At 41.1% G+C, this 22,189-nt stretch overlaps 1 protein-coding gene across 1 annotated transcript in view; it reads left to right on the top strand.

Moving 5' to 3' along the window:
- The first annotated feature begins 4,963 nt into the window (after window positions 1-4,963).
- LOC111959861 (alpha-2-macroglobulin) overlaps window positions 4,964-22,189 on the top strand; it is a 34,864-nt gene continuing 17,638 nt past the window's right edge. Inside the window, 24 exon segments of the mRNA XM_023981704.2 lie at window positions 4,964-5,133; window positions 6,270-6,450; window positions 7,889-8,045; window positions 8,300-8,352; window positions 9,272-9,292; window positions 9,624-9,789; window positions 9,909-9,993; window positions 10,961-11,111; window positions 11,242-11,362; window positions 11,684-11,793; window positions 11,940-12,110; window positions 12,356-12,589; window positions 12,802-12,868; window positions 12,953-12,967; window positions 12,970-13,097; window positions 13,704-13,853; window positions 14,893-15,045; window positions 15,211-15,298; window positions 15,433-15,616; window positions 16,724-16,949; window positions 17,113-17,239; window positions 17,368-17,489; window positions 21,332-21,383; window positions 21,464-21,547. Coding sequence (XP_023837472.2) covers window positions 5,054-5,133; window positions 6,270-6,450; window positions 7,889-8,045; window positions 8,300-8,352; window positions 9,272-9,292; window positions 9,624-9,789; window positions 9,909-9,993; window positions 10,961-11,111; window positions 11,242-11,362; window positions 11,684-11,793; window positions 11,940-12,110; window positions 12,356-12,589; window positions 12,802-12,868; window positions 12,953-12,967; window positions 12,970-13,097; window positions 13,704-13,853; window positions 14,893-15,045; window positions 15,211-15,298; window positions 15,433-15,616; window positions 16,724-16,949; window positions 17,113-17,239; window positions 17,368-17,489; window positions 21,332-21,383; window positions 21,464-21,547 — 2,926 coding nt within the window. The 5' untranslated portion in view covers window positions 4,964-5,053.

Here is a 22,189-nt window from a genome sequence, read left to right as displayed (position 1 = left end):
GAGTCAGGCAGAATCAGGTGCAAAATGATGGTACAGTTGAAGTCGGAAGTTTACATACACCTCAGCCAAATACATTTAAACTCAGTTTTTCACAATTCCTGACATTTAATCCTAGTAAAAATTCCCTGTCTTTGGTCAGTTAGGATCACCACTTTATTTTAAGAATTTGAAATGTCAGAAAAATAGTAGAGAGAATGATTTATTTCAGCTTTCATTTCTTTCATCACATTCTCAGTGGGTCAGAAGTTTACGTACACTCAATTAGAATTTGGTAGCATTGCCTTTAAATTGTTTAACTTGGGTCAAACGTTTCAGGTAGCCTTCCACAAGCTTCCCACAATAAGTTGCGTGAATTTTGGCCCATTCCTCCTGACAGAGCTGGTGTAACTGAGTCAGCTTTGTAGGCCTCCTTGCTCGCACACACTTTGTCCACTCCAATACCTTGACTTTGTTGTCCTTAAGCCATTTTGCCACAACTTTGGAAGTATGCTTGGGGTCATTGTCCATTTGGAAGACCCATTTGCGACCAAGCTTTAACTTCCTGACTGATGTCTTGAGATGTTGCTTCAATATATCCACATAATTTTCCATCCTCATGATGCCATCTATTTTGTGAAGTGCACCAGTCCCTCCTGCAGCAAAGCACCCCCACAACATGATGTTGCCACCCCCGTGCTTCACGGTTGGGATGGTGTTCTTTGGCTTGCAAGCCTCCGCCTTTTTCCTCCAAACATAAGGATGGTCATTATGGCCAAACGGTTCTATTTTTGTTTGATCAGACCAGAGGACATCGTACCAAAAAGTACAATCCTTGTCCCCATGTGCAGTTGAAAACCGTAGTCTGGCTTTTTTATGGCGGTTTTGGAGCAGTGGCTTCTTCTTTGCTGAGCGGCCTTTCAGGTTATGTCGATATAGGACTCGTTTTACTGTGGATATAGATACTTTTGTAGCTGTTTCCTCCAGCATCTTCACAAGGTCATTTGCTGTTGTTCTGGGATTGATTTGCACTTTCACACCAAAGTACGTTCATCTCTAGGAGACAGAACGTGTCTCCTTCCTAGAGCGGTATGACGGCTGCGTGGTCCATGGTGTTTATACTTGCGTACTATTGTTTGTACAGATGAACGTGGTACCTTTGGGCGTTTGGAATTGCTCCCAAGGATGAACCAGACTTATGGAGGTCTACACATTTTTTTCTGAGGTCTTGGCTGATTTCTTTTGATTTTCCCATGATGTCAAGCAAAGAGGCACTGGGTTGAAGGTAGGCCTTGAATACATCCACAGGTACACCTCCAACTGACTCAAATGATGTCAATTAGCCTATCAGAAGCTTCTAAAGCCATGACATAATTTTCTGGAATTTTCCAAGCTGTTTAAAGGCACAGTCAAATTAGTGTATGTAAATTTCTGACCCACTGGAATTGTGATGCAGTGAATTATACGTGAAATAATCTTTCTGTAAACAATTGTTGGAAAAATTACTTGTGTCATGTACAAAGTAGATGTCCTAACCAACTTGCCAAAACTATAGTTTGTTAACAAGAAATTTGTGGAGTGGTTGAAAAACAAGTTTTAATGACTCCAACCTAAGTGTATGTAAAACTTCCGACTTCAACTGTACATGTATAGAAGGTGAATGAAGCTGCATTCAAAATTTGTAGCCTAGGAGCCTACAAGACATTGACGAACACCGACATAATTCGTTTTTTTCAGTTATCCAGCTAGCAAAAGCAACCTGACAAATGGACACGATTGCACCTCAAAACAATTTCCCAAGTTGGAATAATGTAACGCGTCGTTTGAACGGTTTAACTGATAGAATGGATCCTTGCTCTATCACTGATGTCAGCGTGGCTGCTATATTCATGGATTCGACAAAAACTGAAAGATCTGCACAGACGATATCTCAAAGGTACGTTTCATTTCATTCTCTGTTTACCTCAAATAGCATGGTGTTTGTATGGTCGACTGTAAAATTATTCCTTGCATCATTAGCCTAAATATACATTTGTACTGGTGCTTTGTCCATCCATTATGGTCACTATGTCAGTGTATATCAATCTGTCTATCAATGAATATCAATGTCCTGTATATTTGCCTATCACCAAGAGATTCACTAGACGAATGGACTTAATTTACAAGTAAAGGTAGGCCTAAATGCATTTTCCTTTGCAGTTTGCTGGTTAGGCTACTGTTGAATCATGAGAATTGACAGCATCGATTTGAATACATTATATTTATCAAGCTACAATATTTCTCATAATAATATTATTATTATGTGTGTGTGTCTGCACATTGGAAGAATTGTAAATCCATTGTGAAAAGCTATTTGCGTTGCAAATTATTCCGATGAAATGTGCAAATATATTGGTCTTTTAGTGCCGCCTATCAGTTGTTACTCTGGATGCAACATCGGTCTATAGCTGAGCTGAGTTGAGCAGTGTGTCATTTGGTTGTAAATATGCCACCATCGAAGGCTATCGCTTGGTATTTACATTTGGTGAAAATTGTTTGTCAATCTGGTTGTTGGAGCTACGGTATCTGTTGTATGGTGATCTTGGGCTTCATCAAAGTTTATTTGTGAGTAAATCTGGCTTTTGATAATAGCCAGTGCTTACCCAGCCACCCACCTCACCGCACGCCACTGTAAATTATATATCATGTTTAAAAAACATATTAAAGGGGCAAACCACTGTTGCTTCATCCATTTCTGGACTTCTGAATTAAATAAATGTACCCATTTATTCTTGAAGAATATAGCTTATAATTGAACTTAGTTCAACTGTCATATCCCATCAGAACCCAAAATATAAGCTTGTTTCACTCAAGTTTGTAAACAAAGTAAATGTAAACAAACATTATATAGCATCTAAACATGGTTAAAACTGTAATGTTGATATCATGGATGGTCAGTCCTTGCATCCATAGCTTTGTCTATGCATTTGAGTGGTTACATTTCTCCAACCCATTCCCTCAACTTTTTACCAAAACAGGGTTAAATCTATTGATTGCCGCTTTAGTAAATTTATTTTTTATAAATTATGTTTTGTTACATTCAACTGTCAAAAATGCTGTTATCGAGATCATTTCTTTAGTAGGTGACGTCAGAGGTCAGCATGTGGGATTAAGTCGGAGTTCAGGGATGAATGACGAGCTTCCCACTGGAAATTACGAGTTGGTAAAAAACACCTTCCCACTTGGTTATGAATGCAGAATTAACCACAGGTCAGCGACCACAGGTTAACTTCTAAATAAAAAATGCATGGTTCTCATTTGGGCAAAATACCTTCCTCTCCTCGACTCCTCCGTCCTCTTGCCTCCATGACCCGGAAACCAATAAGTGGTCAAGTGGGTAGTGTCAATTCGTTAGTAGGCGAACGAAAGAGTGTACTCCCCTTCTCGATAGCCACCTTTCAATGAGAATAGTCTATGTATCCTACCAGAGTGCTTCGCAGAGGAGTTTTTATACAGTATGTGTCACACCCTCTTTGAATCAGCTGTTGTTTTGTCGGAGTAGAAAAGCATGCACACATTTAAAAACGATATGACACTTATTGTTTTATCTATAAAATGTCTGCCACAACCATCACCATTTATTTTTACCACTTTATGCATATATGTTGGTATTCTTCCTCTGTTAACGTCATTTGCCTGATGACGCGCTAGTGGACAAGGACAGTCTCATTTTATTCAAGCGCATTTGTTTCCACATTTCTGCATTTGTTTCCATATTTCTGCATTTGTTTCCACATTTCTTCTCCTGCTCTCCTCGATTACCTTTTGATATTTTTCAAAAGGAGGAGAGGACGGAGGACCGAGGAGTTAGCAAAACCAAATGAGGATCTCCCATTATTAACATTCCTACACGCCTGTGACAAATACAATCCAAAAGGATTTAGCAACAGAATATGCTTGTGCATGCTTACAACATAAACAAACATCAGCAAACATTTGCAATCTGTGCAATGTCCAAAGTGACCGACACTCTCCAGTATGCAATGTCCAGTATGCAGGTCTATACCTGTACAGCACTTTGAGATATCAGCTGATGTACGAAGGGCTATATAAAAAAAATATAAAAAAATAAATACATTTGATATAACTACAGCTCTTTTCCTTTCAAGGGATGCTTTGTAATGTTGGCAATAAGCCCCATTATCTACTTCCCCAGAGTCGGATCAACATGTGGATACCATTTGTATGTCTCTGTGTCCAGTTTGAAGGAAGTTAGAGGTAGTTTCACGGGCCAATGGTAACTAGCGTTAGCACAATGACTGGAAGTCTATGGGTATCTGCTGGCATGCTAGCAGATACCATAGACTTCCAGTCATTATGTTAACGCTAGTTAGAAACTCCCTTTAAACTGCACTCAGAGACATACTGCACTCAGAGACACAAATGGTATCCACAAATGAATCTGACTCTGGGGAAGTAGGTAAAGGGCCTCGAAGTATGGCTTTAGTTATCTCTGGATCTGTCCATAGGCTACCTTAGGGAAACTTCACCCCAGAGGCTAGGTCCATTTGCAGGAATTTTCATGTGTAGGTCAAATGACAGGAAGCATTAACTACTAATTCCCTTGTTGTCTTTCTGTCAATTTTCAGAATGTGCATAGATTCAAGGCCACTTATAAAGTGGGACAAAACTATAAGAGACTATAAAATTGGGGTGTAGCCCTAAAATGCATACTCACTTGAAACAAGTGGGTTTAAGTGGGGTGTTGTAACACAATATACATTTTGGCCAAAGTTACAGTACAAGCCAGGCATTACAGAACATTGATTGAAATGTAATCAGGCTATCGTGCATGTCAATGTCATACACTATACTGTTTGTACATGTATATTAATGGTGTAGTCCCGAAGTCAGAGAATCTGCCAATCACAACATTGCAAAGCACTGCTATTGACACAAATTGGTCAATCATTCACAAGGCTTTTACCTCAATCATTTAACCTGGCTGCACCAGTTCATCTGCACAGGGCAGAAGGGAGGTCTTGCCRGTAGGAATACTGAGACAAAGTCTGACTTGCTGTTTTTTTTCTCCTTAATCATGGTTTCGCCTCAGGTTTGGAGATGGATACTATTTGCCTGCTTTCACTGGCTTTGTGTCTGTCAAGAAACTCCAAGACCGTAAGTAAACCTGCACAGCCATCAGAGTTAGAATTGAATAATTAAACATGTCATCTCCCCCTGGTGTAAAATTTTCTCTCTCAGAGAGCAGATCAAGAGCTATTTTTCATCTACCCTTTCTGCAGATATTTTTTTCTTAAGACTTCCCCTACAGTTGAAGTCAGAAGTTTACATACACCTCAGCCAAATACATTTAAACTCAGTTTTTCACAATTCCTGACATTTAACCCTAGTAAAAATCCCTTGTCTTAGGTCAGTTAGGATCACCATTTTATTTTAAGAATGTGAAATGTCAGAGTAATAGTAGAGAGAATGATTCATTTCAGCTTTCATTTCTTTCATCACATTTCCAGTGGGTCAGAAGGTTACATACACTCAAYTAGTATTTGGTAGCATTGCCTTTAAATGGTTTAACTTGGGTCAAACGTTTCAGGTAGCCTTCCACAAGCTTCCCACAATAAGTAGGTTGAATTTTGGCCCATTCCTCCTGACAGAGCTGCTGTAACTGAGTCAGCTTTGTAGGCCTCCTTGCTCGCACACGCTTTTTCCACTCCAATAACTTGACTTTGTTGTCCTTAAGCCATTTTGCCACAACTTTGGAAGTATGCTTGGGGTCATTGTCCATTTGGAAGACCCATTTGCGACCAAGCTTGAACATCCTGACTGATGTCTTGAGATGTTGCTTCAATATATCCACATAATTTTCCATCCTCATGATGCCATCTATTTTGTGAAGTGCACCAGTCCCTCCTGCAGCAAAGCACCACCACAACATGATGCTGCCACCCCTGTGCTTCATGGTTGGGAAGGTAGCTGTTTAAAGGCACAATCAACTTAGTGTATGTACATTTCTGACCCACTGGAATTGTGATGCAGTGAATTATACGTGAAATAATCTGTCTGTAAACAATTGTTGGAAAAATTACTTGTGTCATGCATAAAGTAGATGTCCTAACCGACTTGCCAAAACTATAGATTGTTAACAAGAAATTTGTGAAGTGGTTGAAAAATGAGTTTTAATGACTCCAACCTAAGTGCATGTAAACTTCTGACTTAAACTGTAGGTACCCTCTCATTTTGTACTGATATTCCTGTGTGTTTGTTGGTGTGTGCATGTGTGTGTATGTTCTCTGTAGTGTTTACATGGTAGCCATTCCTGCAGTGATCCAGGCAGGCTCAGAGGCCAAGCTTTGTGCCAGTCTTCTGCAGCCCAATGAGACCCTGGTCATGACCATATCTCTGATTGTTGATGAGCAGAGCAGAATTCTTCTCCAAGAGAGTTCTGACCAAGAGTTTCACCGCTGCTTCCAGTTTCAGGTCAGCCCAGCACTGGTCGACATCCAGAACCATTCCAATCAGAGTATACAGTACTTTTTAGCTTTGTGATACATCTCTTCATTTTAGTGAAATGGAATAATATTTTATTGTAAATATCAAGGTGTTGGCCTTGACATTTTTACCAGGTTTTGGTCAGATGCAAGCATGCTTTTAAATACTGCACAATATATATATAGTGCATTCTGAAAGTATTCAGACCCCTTGACTTTTTCCACATTTTGTTATGTTACAGCCTTATTCTCAAGAGGATGAAATAAATAAAAATGTCCAATCTACACACAATACCCCATAACGACAAAATGAAAACAGGTTTTTAGAAATACATTATTTAATTAAGTATTCAGACCCTTTGCTATCAGACTCGAAATTGAGCTCAGGTGCAACCTGTTTCCATTGATCATCCTTGAGTTGTTTTTACAACTTGATTGGAGTCTACCCGTCGTAAATTCTATTGATTGGACATGATTTGGAAAGGCTGGTCTAAATAAGGTCCCACAGTTGACAGTGCATGTCAGAGCAAAAACCAAGCCATGAGGTTGAAGGAATTGTCTCAGAGACAGCTCCAAGGCAGGATTGTGTCGAGGCACAGATCTGGGGAAGGGTACCAAAACATTTCTGCAGCACTGATGATCCCCAAGAACACAGTGGCCTCCATCACTCTTAAATGGAAGTTTGGAACCCCCAATACTCTTCCTAGAGCTGAGCAATTGAGGGAGAAGGGCCTTGGTCAGGGAGGTGACCAATAACTCAATTGACACTCTGACAGAGCTCCAGAGTTCCTCTGTGGAGTTGGGAGAACCTACCAGAAGGACAACCATCTCTGCAGCACTCCACCAATCAGCCTGTGGCGAAGGATCACCTTCCAACAGGACAATGACCCTAACAATGACCTGGATGCTCCCCATTCAATCTGACAGAGCTTGAGAGGATCTGCATAGAAGAATGGGAGAAACTCCCCAAGTATAGGTGTGCCAATCTTGTAACATCATACCCAAGAAGACTCAAGGTTGTAATCGCTGCCAAAAGTGCTTCAACAAAGTATTTGTTTTTTATGTTTAATATATTTTCATGAATTTCTAAAAACCTATTTTTGCTTTGTCTTTATGGGGTACTGTGTGTAGATTGATGAGGGGAAAAAACGACTTAATCAATTTTAGAATAAGGCTGTAATGTAACAAAATGTGGAAAAAGTCAACAGGTCTGAAAACTTTCCCAAATGCACTGTATGGCACTTAACAGAGACCTTTATCCAAAGCAACTCACAATAGCCTATGTGATTCCCACTGGAATTGAACCCCCAACCTTGCCATTGCTAGCAGCATGCTCTTACCAACTGAGCCACACAGGACCACAGTATGGTATCATATGTTATTGGTACATTAGTTTATCAGTGTGTTGCTCTCTGTCTCCYTGACAGGCCCCTCATGTGGAGAGTGCCAAAGTGCAAAACTTTAAGGTGGAGGTTCGAGGTGAAACGTTTCTATCGACAGAGGAGAGAAAGGTCATGATCAAACCGTACAGCCCGATGACATTCGTCCAAACGGATAAACCAATCTACAACCCAGGACAAACAGGTAATTTTACACAGAGCCAGTGACCTACACAATTAGTCTCCTTGCTCTATCCAGAGTAGCTGTCGAAAGTTTCTTGCAAAATTCTGGTAACTTTCCCGAAAATCCCAGGTTTTACAGAAATCTCGGTTGAAAGATTCCTGGAATCTGGGAATCCTTCAACAGGGATTTCTGGAAAATCTGGGAAAGTTAGCTAAATGATGCTTCTAAATGTCTGATTGAGTGCTTGTMTTTGTCTTTTCATTGTCTTTTTACAGTGCAGTTTAGAGTGATMKCCTTGGATACCAATTTTAGCCCTGTCAATCAGCTGGTGAGTCTTGAAAATGTGAATAATTGAATCTTGAAAACAATGACCTCTATTTGGTCTTCATTTAGATCAGTATCTCAATTACTTWAAAAAAAGACAAATACAGAAGAATCTCAAGGATCACTTCACATTACTGTCTGATAGATGTAGCAATCAGCTATCATGTAACACTATGTACGATATTGTCCAACCAACTCAACTCTGCGGCCTTGTGGTTAGTGTTCTCCTTGAGAATGGAAGGTTTAGGGTGTCAAGCCTTACCAAAGAACGGGATCAGATGCCTCTCTACTAGGCACTGAACATTAAGGGGATGGATTGAGGTTAATGCCCAGCAATAGACTAGCGTCCTGTCCAGGCTCCTTCTCTCTACAGAAACAGGACATAAGCTCCTGCCTTATGGACAGGGACAAGGCTTATTATGGACAATATACTGTAAATGGTTATTTTAATTCAGTAATCAACTAGCCACAACATGTTATACTCATCTCGTTAGTACTTCATGAACAATAAGACTTTGGAAATGGGAAATGTTTTGAACAACTATGGGGCAAAATCCAAATCTTTAGGCCATGTCTGTTTGATAAGGCTACACAAACATTTGAGACCCATAGCACACAGTGCAAAGGTTCTGCAGAGGTTCTCTAAATAAACCTGCGTGGGTGGATGTTAGGGTCCTCAAACATTCACCACAGGACATGGGGTTTTCAATCCATTTACTGTAGGTCAGATTGGAATGTATGAGATCTACTGAATTTATATTAAAGTCCCAGTGCAAATACTACTTGTGATATTTAGTTGAAGAGACGAACCTAAGCACCTGCCTAATTCCTATAGTTGTAGACAGCTTTGCTCCTCTGTTCATTTTGGGGGAATTTGAGTTATTCATAAAACATTAACCAACCTTTTGTCTTGCCCTTCACAGTACAATGTTGTGGAACTTGAGGTAAGACMCTTATTAGTCTGTCAATTTATGATGACTGYCACTAAATACTACAACAYGATAAGACGATGACTCCACCAGCTAGGTAGGTCATCATTCATTTCCACATGGCAGTTACCAGAGGACTCCATATCAGCTTTATGTGAACACATCAGGGCCACCTTCAGTAAGCAAACTTCAGAACRTTGCAGATAGARATGTCATGAATAGAACTGACGTGACTCCTTATTCTACATGTCAGACAGGCATGTTTGGCCTACRTAACATGTTTGTATCTGAACGTTCCACAGTGTTGTGCCCTGCTAAATGTGTCCCTTGTTCTATGAATAAACAGGATATTCATCAGAACAGGATTGGACAGTGGGTCAATACATCATCTAGTGGCAACATTCTGCAGCTTTCTCACCCGCTGAACTCTGAAGCACCTGTAGGATCCTATGCTATTGTAGTGTGGATTGGTGATAACAAAATACACCATCACTTCAAGGTWAAAAAATATGGTAAGTTGAGCTTCTTTATTTKACCTTTCATGCTCGGTAATATTATGGATCTGGCAGTTGAATCAATAAATCACAATTCAGGAACATTCATGAGTTAACTGCTGTTCTRTTATATCTAGTTTTGCCAAAGTTTGAGATCAAAATGAACCTCACCGATGAGATCAGCATTGTTCAAGAGGAGTATAAAGTAGAAGTGTGTGCAACGTGAGTCTACACTATCGCCGTTTTGCAATGCACTGTTGTTATGTGTAACTCCACTAATGTCACTGTCTAATTAATCGCATTGCGCTAATGCAGACCTTGAGTCAAATACTAATTTAATTATTTTAATTACTTTTGCATACATCTCAAAGTAAGTATTTACAGAGTGGCGCAGTGGTCTAAGACACTGCATGTCAGTGCAAGAGGTATCACTGCAGTACCTGGTTCAAAATCCAGATTGCATCACATCTGCCTGTGATTGGTCCCATAACGTGGTGCACAATTGGCCAGGGTAGGCCATCATTGTAAATAAGAATTTGTTCTTAACTGACTTGCCTAGTTAAATAAATACTTAAAAAAAAAATACAAGTAATTCAGTATTAGAATGTATTTGGAAATACTGAAATACAAATATTTTAATACTCCATACATTTCAACCCATGTCTGTTTGGTCCTAGGGGTATTTGAAATAGTGTATTTGGAAACAAATACTTAAATATGCAWGTATTTGAACMCAGATCTGTKCTAATGACAAAAACGAATTGAASACCTACAATGCTACTACTCCTCAATGTTATAAATTGCTTCTATGAGTACCCTGATAATTTAAAAGTTTGAGACAGTGGCATTTACATGAACAGCTGGGCCTTTAGTCATAAAGCATCTCAGAGTAGGATTGCTGATCTAGGATCAGGTCTCCCTCCCCCTGTGCATGTGACACAAACGATTACACTGATCCTAGATCAACACTCATACACTGAGAGGCTTTATCAATACAGGTCTAGATGCATTGACAATGTTGAAAGTACTTGACTTAAAGAAAGCCTGCAGGTATAATGCATTTGAACTTGTTGTAAGCACGCATGTATGAGCCTTTGTAATGTCTCATATGAGGTTTATAATATACTATGTCTCTCTAAGTAGGAAATCTATGATGTTTTTGATGCTTTTCATTATGAAATAAAATCAGATACACGTATGGACAGCCTGTACCTGGAAAAGCAGAGGTAGAGTTGTGCCGACTTTTAAGGAACGATGTATTGATATCAATGAGATTTGATGTGAAAACTCAACAAGGAGTTCCTGATTATACAGCCCCCTGCCACAAAGAGTCAATAGAGGTCTGTATGCTTTCCTGTAGAAATTATCATCAGTATAATTGTTTTCACCAACATATTACATTTTAATGTGATGTGGTTAAATGTATTTAAATCAGTTCTTAATATCTGTGGTTTTGCTTGCTTTTCCCAGATGGACCAAACTGGCTGTGCTTCTCATGTCTTCAACATGTCCATTTTCACAAAGAATGCCGRACAGAAAATGCTCATAGACAGGCTGAGTTTTAATGCAAAAGTAGAGGAGGAGGGGACAGGCAAGTCATTTATCACAACAATTTGGAGTTGGGAAATGTGATGACAACATTTGCCTGCAGTCAAATGAAAACATWTTTTTTTTATTGAGAGTGAAAGGCATGATGTCAATCTGTTTAATTAGATTGTGGAGACCTGTGTTTGACCTTCGGTGCAACACCATAATGTTTTATATATATATATATGTTTTTAATCATGTTTTAAAATCTTGTGTGAGCTGCACTGCAATTGAGTTTCTGCATTGTGAACTGTCATTGTGCATCATGGTGGCATGTGTTGTTGTTAAATAAACCACCCTATTCTCATTTGTTTTCCTTTGACAGGTATTACACGGTCAGAGAAAAAACACATAGCGCTCTCCTATGTGATTGGAAAACTCACGTTTGTCGACACACCCAAAATCTATGAGCATGGATCAATTATCGAGGGCAAGGTAAGTCCAAATCCAGTGTTATTGTTCCTTGTACTTTGWTGAATTGTGGATGCCATTTGTTCTTTGACATTCCTGTTTRCTTAACTACTAAKRGTAGGTAACAGTGACAAACAGATGTAGCATSACATTMCTCCTTTTTYCCTCAGATAAACGTTGTTCACTTCAACAACACACCTATCTCTGACATGTTAGTCTACCTGTTGGAGAAGAAAGGCTGGTCCTCACATCGTCTCCAGAACCTAACCACGGACAGTCATGGTATTGCCAGTTTCTCCCTCAACACAACCACTATGCCCAAAGAGGATATTAACCTCATAGTAAGTATGATTCCTTCTAAGGTTTTGAAAGACTCAGACTCTTTATGCTCAATCYCAAATCACCCCATTGACCCTACTYCCTGAGGTCTATCATGCTCTTGTGGAGATCTGAGAAGATTCCATTGGTATAATAAGCAATATGGTGAAACTTCCACCTAGCCTATYAGAGGGTGAGTTGGAGCTCTAAGGGTCGATTTGGGATTGGGCCTTTAGTTATACTCTCTCTTCCCTCTGTTGATTTCCAGGTAAGYAACACACCAGAAGCGGAGMACACTAGATACAGGGTCCCCTATTTCAACAGAGGGCAACACCTACTCTCACTGATCCAGCCCACTGCCCCTCACAGTAAAACTTCCAGCTCTCTGGCTATTCAGAAGATAGAGAAACCACTGGCATGTGGGGAGGAAGTGTCAATCACCATCCAGTACGCTATCGTAGGGGAGACCGTCCCAAAGGGCTCCGTGGATGTCATTTACCTGGTGAGTAGAACCAGAAACAAGTTGTGACAACCTGCAAACTCAGGGTGCGTCCAAAATGACAGCCTATTCCCTTGTGCACTATTTTAACCAGGGTCATTTCAGACATAGTCCCAGCCTCTCACCTTTAAAGGAAGGATGTCCCTATACAACACCAATATTCCTCATCTCCTTCTTCCTGACTTGATTGGGGAAACTGTTTTTCCCTCCTCCAGGCCTTATCCAGAGGGGCGATACTTCAGCATGGACATATGAAGGTTACTGTACAGCAGGGGAGTCCTGGTGAGGAAGTTTTATTAAGTCATTCTGGACGTCACTGGGAGGTGCTTGATGACAATGACAGGTTGACATGCTCTTACGTTGCAGTAACTGAGGGTGAAGTCACCTGAAGTTGGCAGTGGTTCCAGAGATGGCGCCATTGGTACAGGTCCTGGTGTACAGTATGCTACCCAGTGAGACTGTCATCGCCCACAGCATGAACTTCCCCACTGAGAAATGCTTCAGGCACAATGTTTAGTCATATACTCAGTGACTGCACATCAGAAACATATTGTGATCATTTTATGGAAGCCAGAAAACGTGTCAGGTATTTCCATGCACATAGATATCATACCTTGTATAAAGGTGTAAATGCCTCCCGAGTGGCGCGGTGTCTAAGACACTACATTGCAGTGTTAGCTGTGCCACTAGAGATTCTGGATTGAGTCCAGGCTCTGTCGCAGCCGGCTGGACCGGGAGACCCATGGGCAGTGCACAATTGGCCCAGCATCGTCCGGGTTAGGGAGGGTTTGGCCGCGAGGATGTCTTGTCCCATCGCGTACTAGCGACTCCTGTACGGGCGCAGTGCATGCTGACACGGTCGCCAGGTGTACAGTGTTTCCTCCGACACATTGGTGCGGCTGGCTTCCGGGTTAAGTGGGCATTGTGGCAAGAAGCAGATGGCTTGGTTGGATTGTGTGTTCGGAGAATGCACGGCTCTAGACCTCTCTGAGTCCGTACGGGAGATGCAGCCCCCGTACGGACTCGATTCTGTAACTACCAATTGGATACCACGAAAAAGGGGTAAATTTTTTAAGTAAAGTGTATCATGTACACTTATGTATGTCCTGTGTGCCAGGTGTTTGTGGAGTTCTCACCCTCACAAGCAGTCCCAGGGGAGAAGAACACGCTGCAGCTCTCGGCCCAGCCCGGCTCCCTCTGTGGCCTCAGCACTGTGGACAAGAGTGTTCACATCATGGAGCCAGGGAAGAGGCTGGATGCTGACAAGGTAACAACTCACTGAAGTGAATGTCAACCACCATATAAACAAGCTTTTGTGGTGCTGGCCATACAACCAGCTTCAGGGGAATAAGAAGTGACTACAGCAGACTTGGAGTGGGTCTGTTCGCAGTGGGCCATTTGGTGTACTTTCATCAAAGGTAATTGGCACTCATTCTCTGCAATGAGATCCACTTTTTTATAGAAACTCAGTAACTGAAAAGCATCTTCCTATTGGTACTTAATGAGTTAATAGTCTAGGTTGTGTTTATTAGTGCAATTTTAACCCTCCTACCACAACTCAGTAAAAGGCACATGACAGCCCTCTTGGAKTTTGTCAAAAGGCACCTAAAGACTCTCAGACCATGAGAAACAAGATTATCTTTGGCCTGAATGCCAAGCGTCGCGTCTGGCACCATCTGGCATCATTCCTACAGTGAAGCATGGTGGTGGCAGCATCATGCTGTGGGGATGTTTTTCAGCGAAATTACAGATAATTACCATATTCTGTAAAGCGAAATGATAACATTTTCCCTTAAACAATGTGCTGCTTTTTTCCAACGTACTAAAAAGACAATTTACCATAATCTTATTACAGCATCATTTCATTTTTAGAATTTTGAAGTATATAGTAATTTTGTGATATTTATGTAATAAAAACTACTGCCAGTTATAACCAGTTATAAACATAGCCGAGCACATGAGTTGCTTCATTTCTGCAGGTGATCAGTCTATTTTGTCAAAATCACTGATACAGGTTCCCCTCCACCCTCTGAGGATATGTATAACTTAATATTATATCTCCAGAGAAACCTAGATTAAAATATTTTTTTCGATTTTAAGTATTGAATAAACCATCTTTGGGATAAGATCAAAAATATGCCTCAGGGGACAAATTGACCCCAGTCAGTACTACGAGGGTTAAAAACGTTTAGCAATGGAAAACGAAATTGAGCATCCAAATGGTCCTTCCCCATTTCAGTCTGTTGTCTTCTGTTTGGTGCCCAGTGAACAAGGTAATTTCACGTCTCCCTATTATCCCATTCCAGATATTTGATTTGTTACCGGTCAAGGAGACGACCTATATTCCCTACGAGCTTGAAGATCCAGTAGCATGTTTACGTGTAAGACCAAGGAGAAATGTAATGCTATACCCAGATGGACCATCCGAGGAGAAAAATCAACCTTATGAGGTTTTTCAGGTAACTTCTTCCTTGTTTCAGTCAACATACTGTCACCATCTCCTTAAATTATGAATTGCTAAAATACCCTGTTTGAGGCTAAAAAATACATACAGAATAGAAACATAAAACTCAGAGGTATTAATTAATATTGAGCTCTCTTGTTTTTGATTCTGGCATTTCTAGAAACTGGGACTGAAGCTGGCAACTAACCTGGTTATAAGAGTACCTTCCTGCCTCAGCTACAAGGGGCTGCAGTACCATCGGCCCTATGGTGAGATATCCTCCTTACCACCTCTTACTCTCGTCATTGCCAGACGTATTCGGTGAATCTTGGGAAATGCATGGCTTTTAGTTTGACCAGGCTGATGCTAACACCAGAATAATGACTATGTTTTTTATTATTAGGCTACAATCCCTACCCTGTAACAATGAACAGATTTCACCTGGGTCCAGCGATTCTGGGATTTGGTCAAGCTGGACTTGGTGGAGTACCCGGTGTCGGATTTAGTGCCGATCCAGCTCCACCACCCATACAGACAGTCCGTACGTTCTTCCCCGAGACATGGATATGGGATCTTGTGGAAGTTGGGTAAGAGCACTGCACAGTGAGGCTAACTTCGGGTGAAAGCCCTCTTATCTCTTGCCTAATATCAACACATGCAGTAGTTGTGTAGATTAGGAACCTGAACCTCTTTAATAATTAAGGTGTATTACAGAGTAGGGGAGATTGGGGTAAGTTGAGACATTTTTTACATTCAGTATTACTTCGAAATTATAGTATTCTTCCTATCAAGAATGTACATATATTTCAGGATGTTGTATATCCCTGGAAATAATCGGAATTAATGTAAACATTACAGTTTTGAAAACAAAGCTTGTCCATAAAAACACAAAACATAGAATGCCCACCCCAACTCACGCCCTGACCAAACCAAAATAGAGACATAAAAAGGATCTCTAAGGTCAGGGCGTGACAACCACTACCTTTTTAAAACCATGTCTATATTTATTACCCAAACACAATTCAATACAATCACAATGGCTTATTTATTAAACATATTTTAACACATGCTTAAACGTTGTACTTTTTAAAACACTTTTACCATAGATATTGCCTTGCTTTACGCCTGGAATGATAACGCATACATTTCCTTAACTTGCCTCAACCCTTGGCTAAACATACCCAAAGGCAAATGTTTTGAGTACATTAGCCCACACAGCTAAAAGGAAGCAAGGTCATGGTAGGTTTAGGACGTCAAGWTGAAGCTTATAGAGACTCCAACTGATGTTATGAACAATCTTTAGATACAAGCATCATGAAACCTCTATCACAATAAATTCATTTGACTTGGTGAAAATCCGTTTTTGGAACTAAGTTGCTTTTTCCATGTATTTTTTTCCTTCACAGTCTCCATGAAATGATGACCTCTTCCGAAATATTTGGTCAAATTAATCATTTTGTGTGTGGTTTCCTAAAAACAATGGTGGCTAAAATTACCCCATTTGGCTCAACTTGCCCCACTCTCCCCTATGCCCGTTTTTTCGTAGGGAAGAGGTCCTCCGAGCTGTTTAGATTAAGCTTAAATACATAAAAATACAAATAAACATTGTTCAAAGAATTTGTAAAGTCATACTCCATTGTTCTCTATGGGACACTTAGTKGCWTTCTGTTTGAACTCTGACCTCTGTATTMCAGGGAGTCTGGATCAGCAGACGTGCCCCTCACGGTCCCAGACACCATTACCACCTGGGAGACAGAGGCATTCTGCCTGGCCCCTRGCGGCTTCGGTCTGGCTCCTCCTGTGGAGATCACTGTCTTCCAGCCTTTCTTCCTAGAGCTCACCCTGCCCTACTCCATCATCCGTGGAGAGCATTTTGAGCTGAAGGCCACTGTGTTCAACTACCTGTCCAAGTGCATCATGGTACGGCACTGCATCATGATCGTTTCTTGAGTTGTTTCTCGAGTTGTATAAAATGTTGTGTTTTGTTGCAGTTTGCCTAGTCAGTGTTTATTTATTTTTTATTACACCCAGTGTATCAGTCTTGGGATTTCCATGTAATCTTACAAGTGTTCCTCTTGGGCAGGTTTCTGTGACTCCGGCTCCTTCCTTAGACTACACTCTCACACCCCTGAATGATGTCCAGTATTCATCATGCTTGTGTGCCARTGGACGAAAGACCTTCAGTTGGACAATGGCACCCTCAGTCCTGGGTAAGTCACCAGTCTCCATTCAACTGTTCAAACAGCAGAATGGATGTTAACCTGAGTTGTGTACTCTCAGTCACCGTATTGGATGTTCTGTAACCTGTGTTGCGCTCTGTCTGTCAATGTGTGTGTAGGGGATTTGAATGTGTCCGTTAGTGCAGAGGCTGTCCAGTCCCACACTGCATGTGACAATGAGATTGTGAACGTACCAGAGAGAGGACGCATCGACACAGTCACAAAGAGCCTGCTGGTGAAGGTATGTAGTCTACTGCTGTTATGGAACTTACTGATGTACAGATACCATCTAGTGCCTTTGACTGAAAATAAGCTCCTCTCCTCTCAGGCAGAGGGAACAGAGAAGACCGACACCTACAACTGGTTGCTGTGTCCAACTGGTCAGTAATGCATGAACGTTGAATGTTCACTGTGATTGAACTGATCATCTCCATTCATCTTATCATCTGTGTCCACAGGAGAAGCTCTGACAGAGGAGGTGGAACTGCAACTCCCCAAGAATGTGGTGGATGGATCTGATCGAATTTCTCTCTCAGTCCTGGGTAAAATGTACCATAGTATTGTTTGGAGACGAAGTGAGTTTAGAGTGTGTGTGTGTAGGTGCTTATATTTGTCCTATTTCACATGTGTGAATTGGAAATGTGTTTTTAGCATATCTCACTCTCCCTGAGACACCCTTGGAGAGTGGGGTCATGGCCAGGGTCTGACATTATTAATGCTAATTAGGAGCAATTAGGGTTAAGTGCCTTGCTTAGGGCCACATCAACAGATTTTTCACCTTGTCGCTCTGGGATTTGAACTACCCACTGGACACACAACGTCATTTCAAAATGGACATTTTAGTCATATTTGGCTGAGGACATAAGACTGCTGAACAATTAATCAAATGGCCACCTGGACTATTTGCATTGATCCCCCCCCCCTTGTTTTTACACTGCTGCTACTCACTGTTTATTATCAATGCATCACTTGGCTTCCCGAGTGGCGCAGCGGTCTAAGACGGCACTAGAGGTCCTGGTTCGCTCCCAGGCTGTGTCACAACTGGCTGTGATCGGGAGTCCCGTAGGTTGGTGCACAATTGGGCCAGCGTCATCCGGTTTAGGGTAGGGTTTGGCCGGGGGGGTAGGCCGTCATTGTAAATAAGAATTTGTTCTTAACTGACTTGCCTAGTTAAATGTAAAAAAKATGCATAGACACTTTACCCCTACCTACATGTTCAAAATTACCTCGACTAACCTGTACCCCCGCACATTGACTCGGTACCCCCTGTATATAGCCTCGTTATTCTATTGTGTTACTTTATATATTTTTTTCTTTAGTTTATTTAGTAAATATTTTCTTAACTCTAATTTCTTAAAACTATATTGTTGTTAGGGTTAGGGTCCTTTTTTCAGAATTTCTGCCTGACTGACGTGCCCAAAGTAAACTGCCTGTTACTTAGGCCCAGAAGCCAGGATATGCATATAATTGGTACCATTGGATAGAAACCACTTTGAAGTTTGTAGAAATGTTATGTATGAGACTATAACACAATTGATATGGTAGGAAAAAATCCAAAGAAAAACCAACCAGAATTTTTTTTTTTGAGATCCCATGCTCTTACAATGGAAAGCTTTGCAATTCCTATGGCTAGATGTCAACAGTCTTGTTCAAGGTTTCAGGCTTGTTTCTTCCAAAACGACGAAGAATTTTGAGTTTTGGTACTGAGAGTCACAGTTGGAAATCAGTCTGTGGGCGCGCGACGAACAGGACGCGCACTTGCTAATTTTACATTTCTATTGAACATACTTCTTTCTGTATGAAATATTATAGTTTAATTACATTTTAGGGTACCAGGGGATTACATAGAAACGTAGTTTGACTTGTTTTAACAAAGTTTAGCGGTAGCTTTTTGGATTCCTTTGTCTGCATGTTGAACTCAAATCGATGGCACCAACTAAACAGACTTTTTGGGATATAAAGAAGGATTTTATCTAACAAAACAACCATGCATGTTGAGATGGAGACGTGAATACAACATTAATAATKAATTATTAACTTAAAGATTACATTTGAAACCCTAGGTTTATTGTCACACCCTGACCTTAGTTATCTTTGTTTTCTTTATTATTTTGGTTAGGTCAGGGTGTGACGAGGGTGGAATGGGTGTTTTTGTCTTGTCTAGGGGTTTTTGTATATACATTTACATTTAAGTCATTTAGCAGACGCTCTTATCCAGACCGACTTACAAATTGGTGCATTCACCTTATGATATCCAGTGGAACAACCACTTTACAATAGTGCATCTAACTCTTNTCAACGCTTGAATAGAAACCTAGTTCACACCCCCGATTTTGAAGTCAACACAGTCGCTACAGTCCCATTAGTTTTCTTTGTAGCCTCGTTTGAATTTTGCGGTTGCGCACATTTGTACGGAATGGGGTGAGTTTAGGTTACTGAGAAACAGTACAGATGAAGATGAAAAATGATCAGGTCTACTGTACATTTTACTGTAGAAATTATTGTTGAAAACAAGTCTAGGTTGGAACTATTGCTGTTACAAGTCATCATTTTTATTCCGAACTGGAATAAAGTGATTGAAGCAAGATGCTTTTTGAGACAAACACTCACACAGGTCTGGGTTGCTCATCTGCAGCAGGAAGCTGTCTCCTGCCTGACTGAGAAAGCAGTAGATGTTCTGGTCCAGCTTGGCACCACATACCTATGCAAGTCAGGGTTCTCAAGTACAGAAACAGTGTCAATGCTGAGCATGACATCAGTGTTGCACCGTGAAAAACTGAGCCCAGAATAGACATGCTTGTGTTTTCTGGTCTACATCTGTGTGATGTGATCAATCAGTTTATTCCAGTTCAGAATAAAAAATATATATTTTAAGAGCAACAGTTCCAACCTAGACTTTCTATCAACAATAATTTATACTGTAAGATGTACAGTATAACAGATCATTTATCTGTACTGTAACTTAGGGATGCACGATAAAAAGCCTGTGTGTGTGTGTGTTCTGTTATACATCTGTGGGATGTGATCAATCTGTTTATTCCAGTTCAGAATGAAATGATTTATTGTATTTTAACAGCAGCAGTTCCAACCTAGACAGGTATGTAAGAGGGTTTTTAATGGGGGAAAATAGACATTAAAATATATTTATGGGTATTTCATTGTTATTTGTTTTTGTCTACATTGCATTTCTTTTAGGCATAAGGGCAATGAAATGTACCGATATTTACGTAGAGTTGCATATTTCCCTAAGCTTGGATCCCAGGAAAATACAGCATTTCTGATTTGGGTCCCAGGCTGAAAAAGTTAAAGAACCCCTGGTCTAGAATGACATTGTATGCTGTAGCATTAAGATTTCCCTTCACCGGAACTAAGGGGCCTTGCCCAACCATGAAAAACAGCCTCAGACCATTATTCCTCTTCCACCAAACTTTACAGTTGTCACATTGCATTCGGGTAGGTAGCGTTTGTCATCCACCAAACCCAGATTCGTCCGTCGGACTGGCAGATGGCAAAGCTTGATTCATCACTCCAGGAACGTGTTTCCACTGCTTCAGAGTCCAATGGCGGCGAGCTTTACACCACTCCAGCCGACGCTTGGCATTAGGCTTGTGTGCGGCTGCTTCGCCATGAAAACCCATTTCATGAAGCTCCAGACGAACAGTTCTAGTGCTGACGTTGCTTCCAGAGGCAGTTTAGAACTCGGTAGTGAGTGTTGCAATCGAGGACAGATGATTTTTACGTGCTTCAGCGCTCAACGATCACGTTCTGTGAGATTGTGTGGCCTACCACCTCGCGGCTGAGCCGTTGTTGCTCCCAGACGTTTCCACTTCACATTAAAGTTGACCGGGGCAGCTTTAGCAGGGCAGAACTGACAAACTGACATGTTGGAAAGGTAGCATCTTATGACGGTGCCACGTTGAAAGTCACAGAGCTGTTCAGTAAGGCCATTCTATTGCCAATGTTTGTCTATGGAGATTGCATGGCTGTGTGCTCGGTTTTATACACCTTTCAGCAACGGGTGTGGATGAAATAGTGTAACTGCCTCTAACTGAACATTCTCTCTTTCTTTCTCTCCTCTCTCAGGCGGAGGGAACAGAAAAGACCGACACCTACAACTGGTTGCTGTGTCCAACTGGTCAGTAATGCATGCACGTTGAATGTTCACTTTTATTGAACTGATCATCTCCATTCATCTTATCATCTGTGTGTCCACAGGAGAAACTCTGACAGAGGAGGTGGAACTGCAACTCCCCAAGAATGTGGTGGATGGATCTGATCGAATTTCTCTCTCAGTCCTGGGTAAAATGTACCATAGTATTGTTTGGAGACGAAGTGAGTTTAGAGTGTGTGTGTGTAGGTGCTTATATTTGTCCTATTTCACATGTGTGAATTGGAAATGTGTTTTTAGCATATCTCACTCTCCCTGAGACACCCTTGGAGAGTGGGGTCATGGCCAGGGTCTGACATTATTAATGCTAATTAGGAGCAATTAGGGTTAAGTGCCTTGCTTAGGGCCACATCAACAGATTTTTCACCTTGTCGCTCTGGGATTTGAACTACCCACTGGACACACAACGTCATTTCAAAATGGACATTTTAGTCATATTTGGCTGAGGACATAAGACTGCTGAACAATTAATCAAATGGCCACCTGGACTATTTGCATTGATCCCCCCCCCCTTGTTTTTACACTGCTGCTACTCACTGTTTATTATCAATGCATCACTTGGCTTCCCGAGTGGCGCAGCGGTCTAAGACGGCACTAGAGGTCCTGGTTCGCTCCCAGGCTGTGTCACAACTGGCTGTGATCGGGAGTCCCGTAGGTTGGTGCACAATTGGGCCAGCGTCATCCGGTTTAGGGTAGGGTTTGGCCGGGGGGGTAGGCCGTCATTGTAAATAAGAATTTGTTCTTAACTGACTTGCCTAGTTAAATGTAAAAAA

Source organism: Salvelinus sp. IW2-2015, linkage group LG4p (genome assembly GCF_002910315.2).
Source record: "Salvelinus sp. IW2-2015 linkage group LG4p, ASM291031v2, whole genome shotgun sequence".
Lineage (NCBI taxonomy): Eukaryota > Metazoa > Chordata > Actinopteri > Salmoniformes > Salmonidae > Salvelinus > Salvelinus sp. IW2-2015.
The sequence above is the reverse complement of the archived record's forward strand: the minus strand, read 5'-3'. Positions and strand labels throughout refer to the sequence as shown.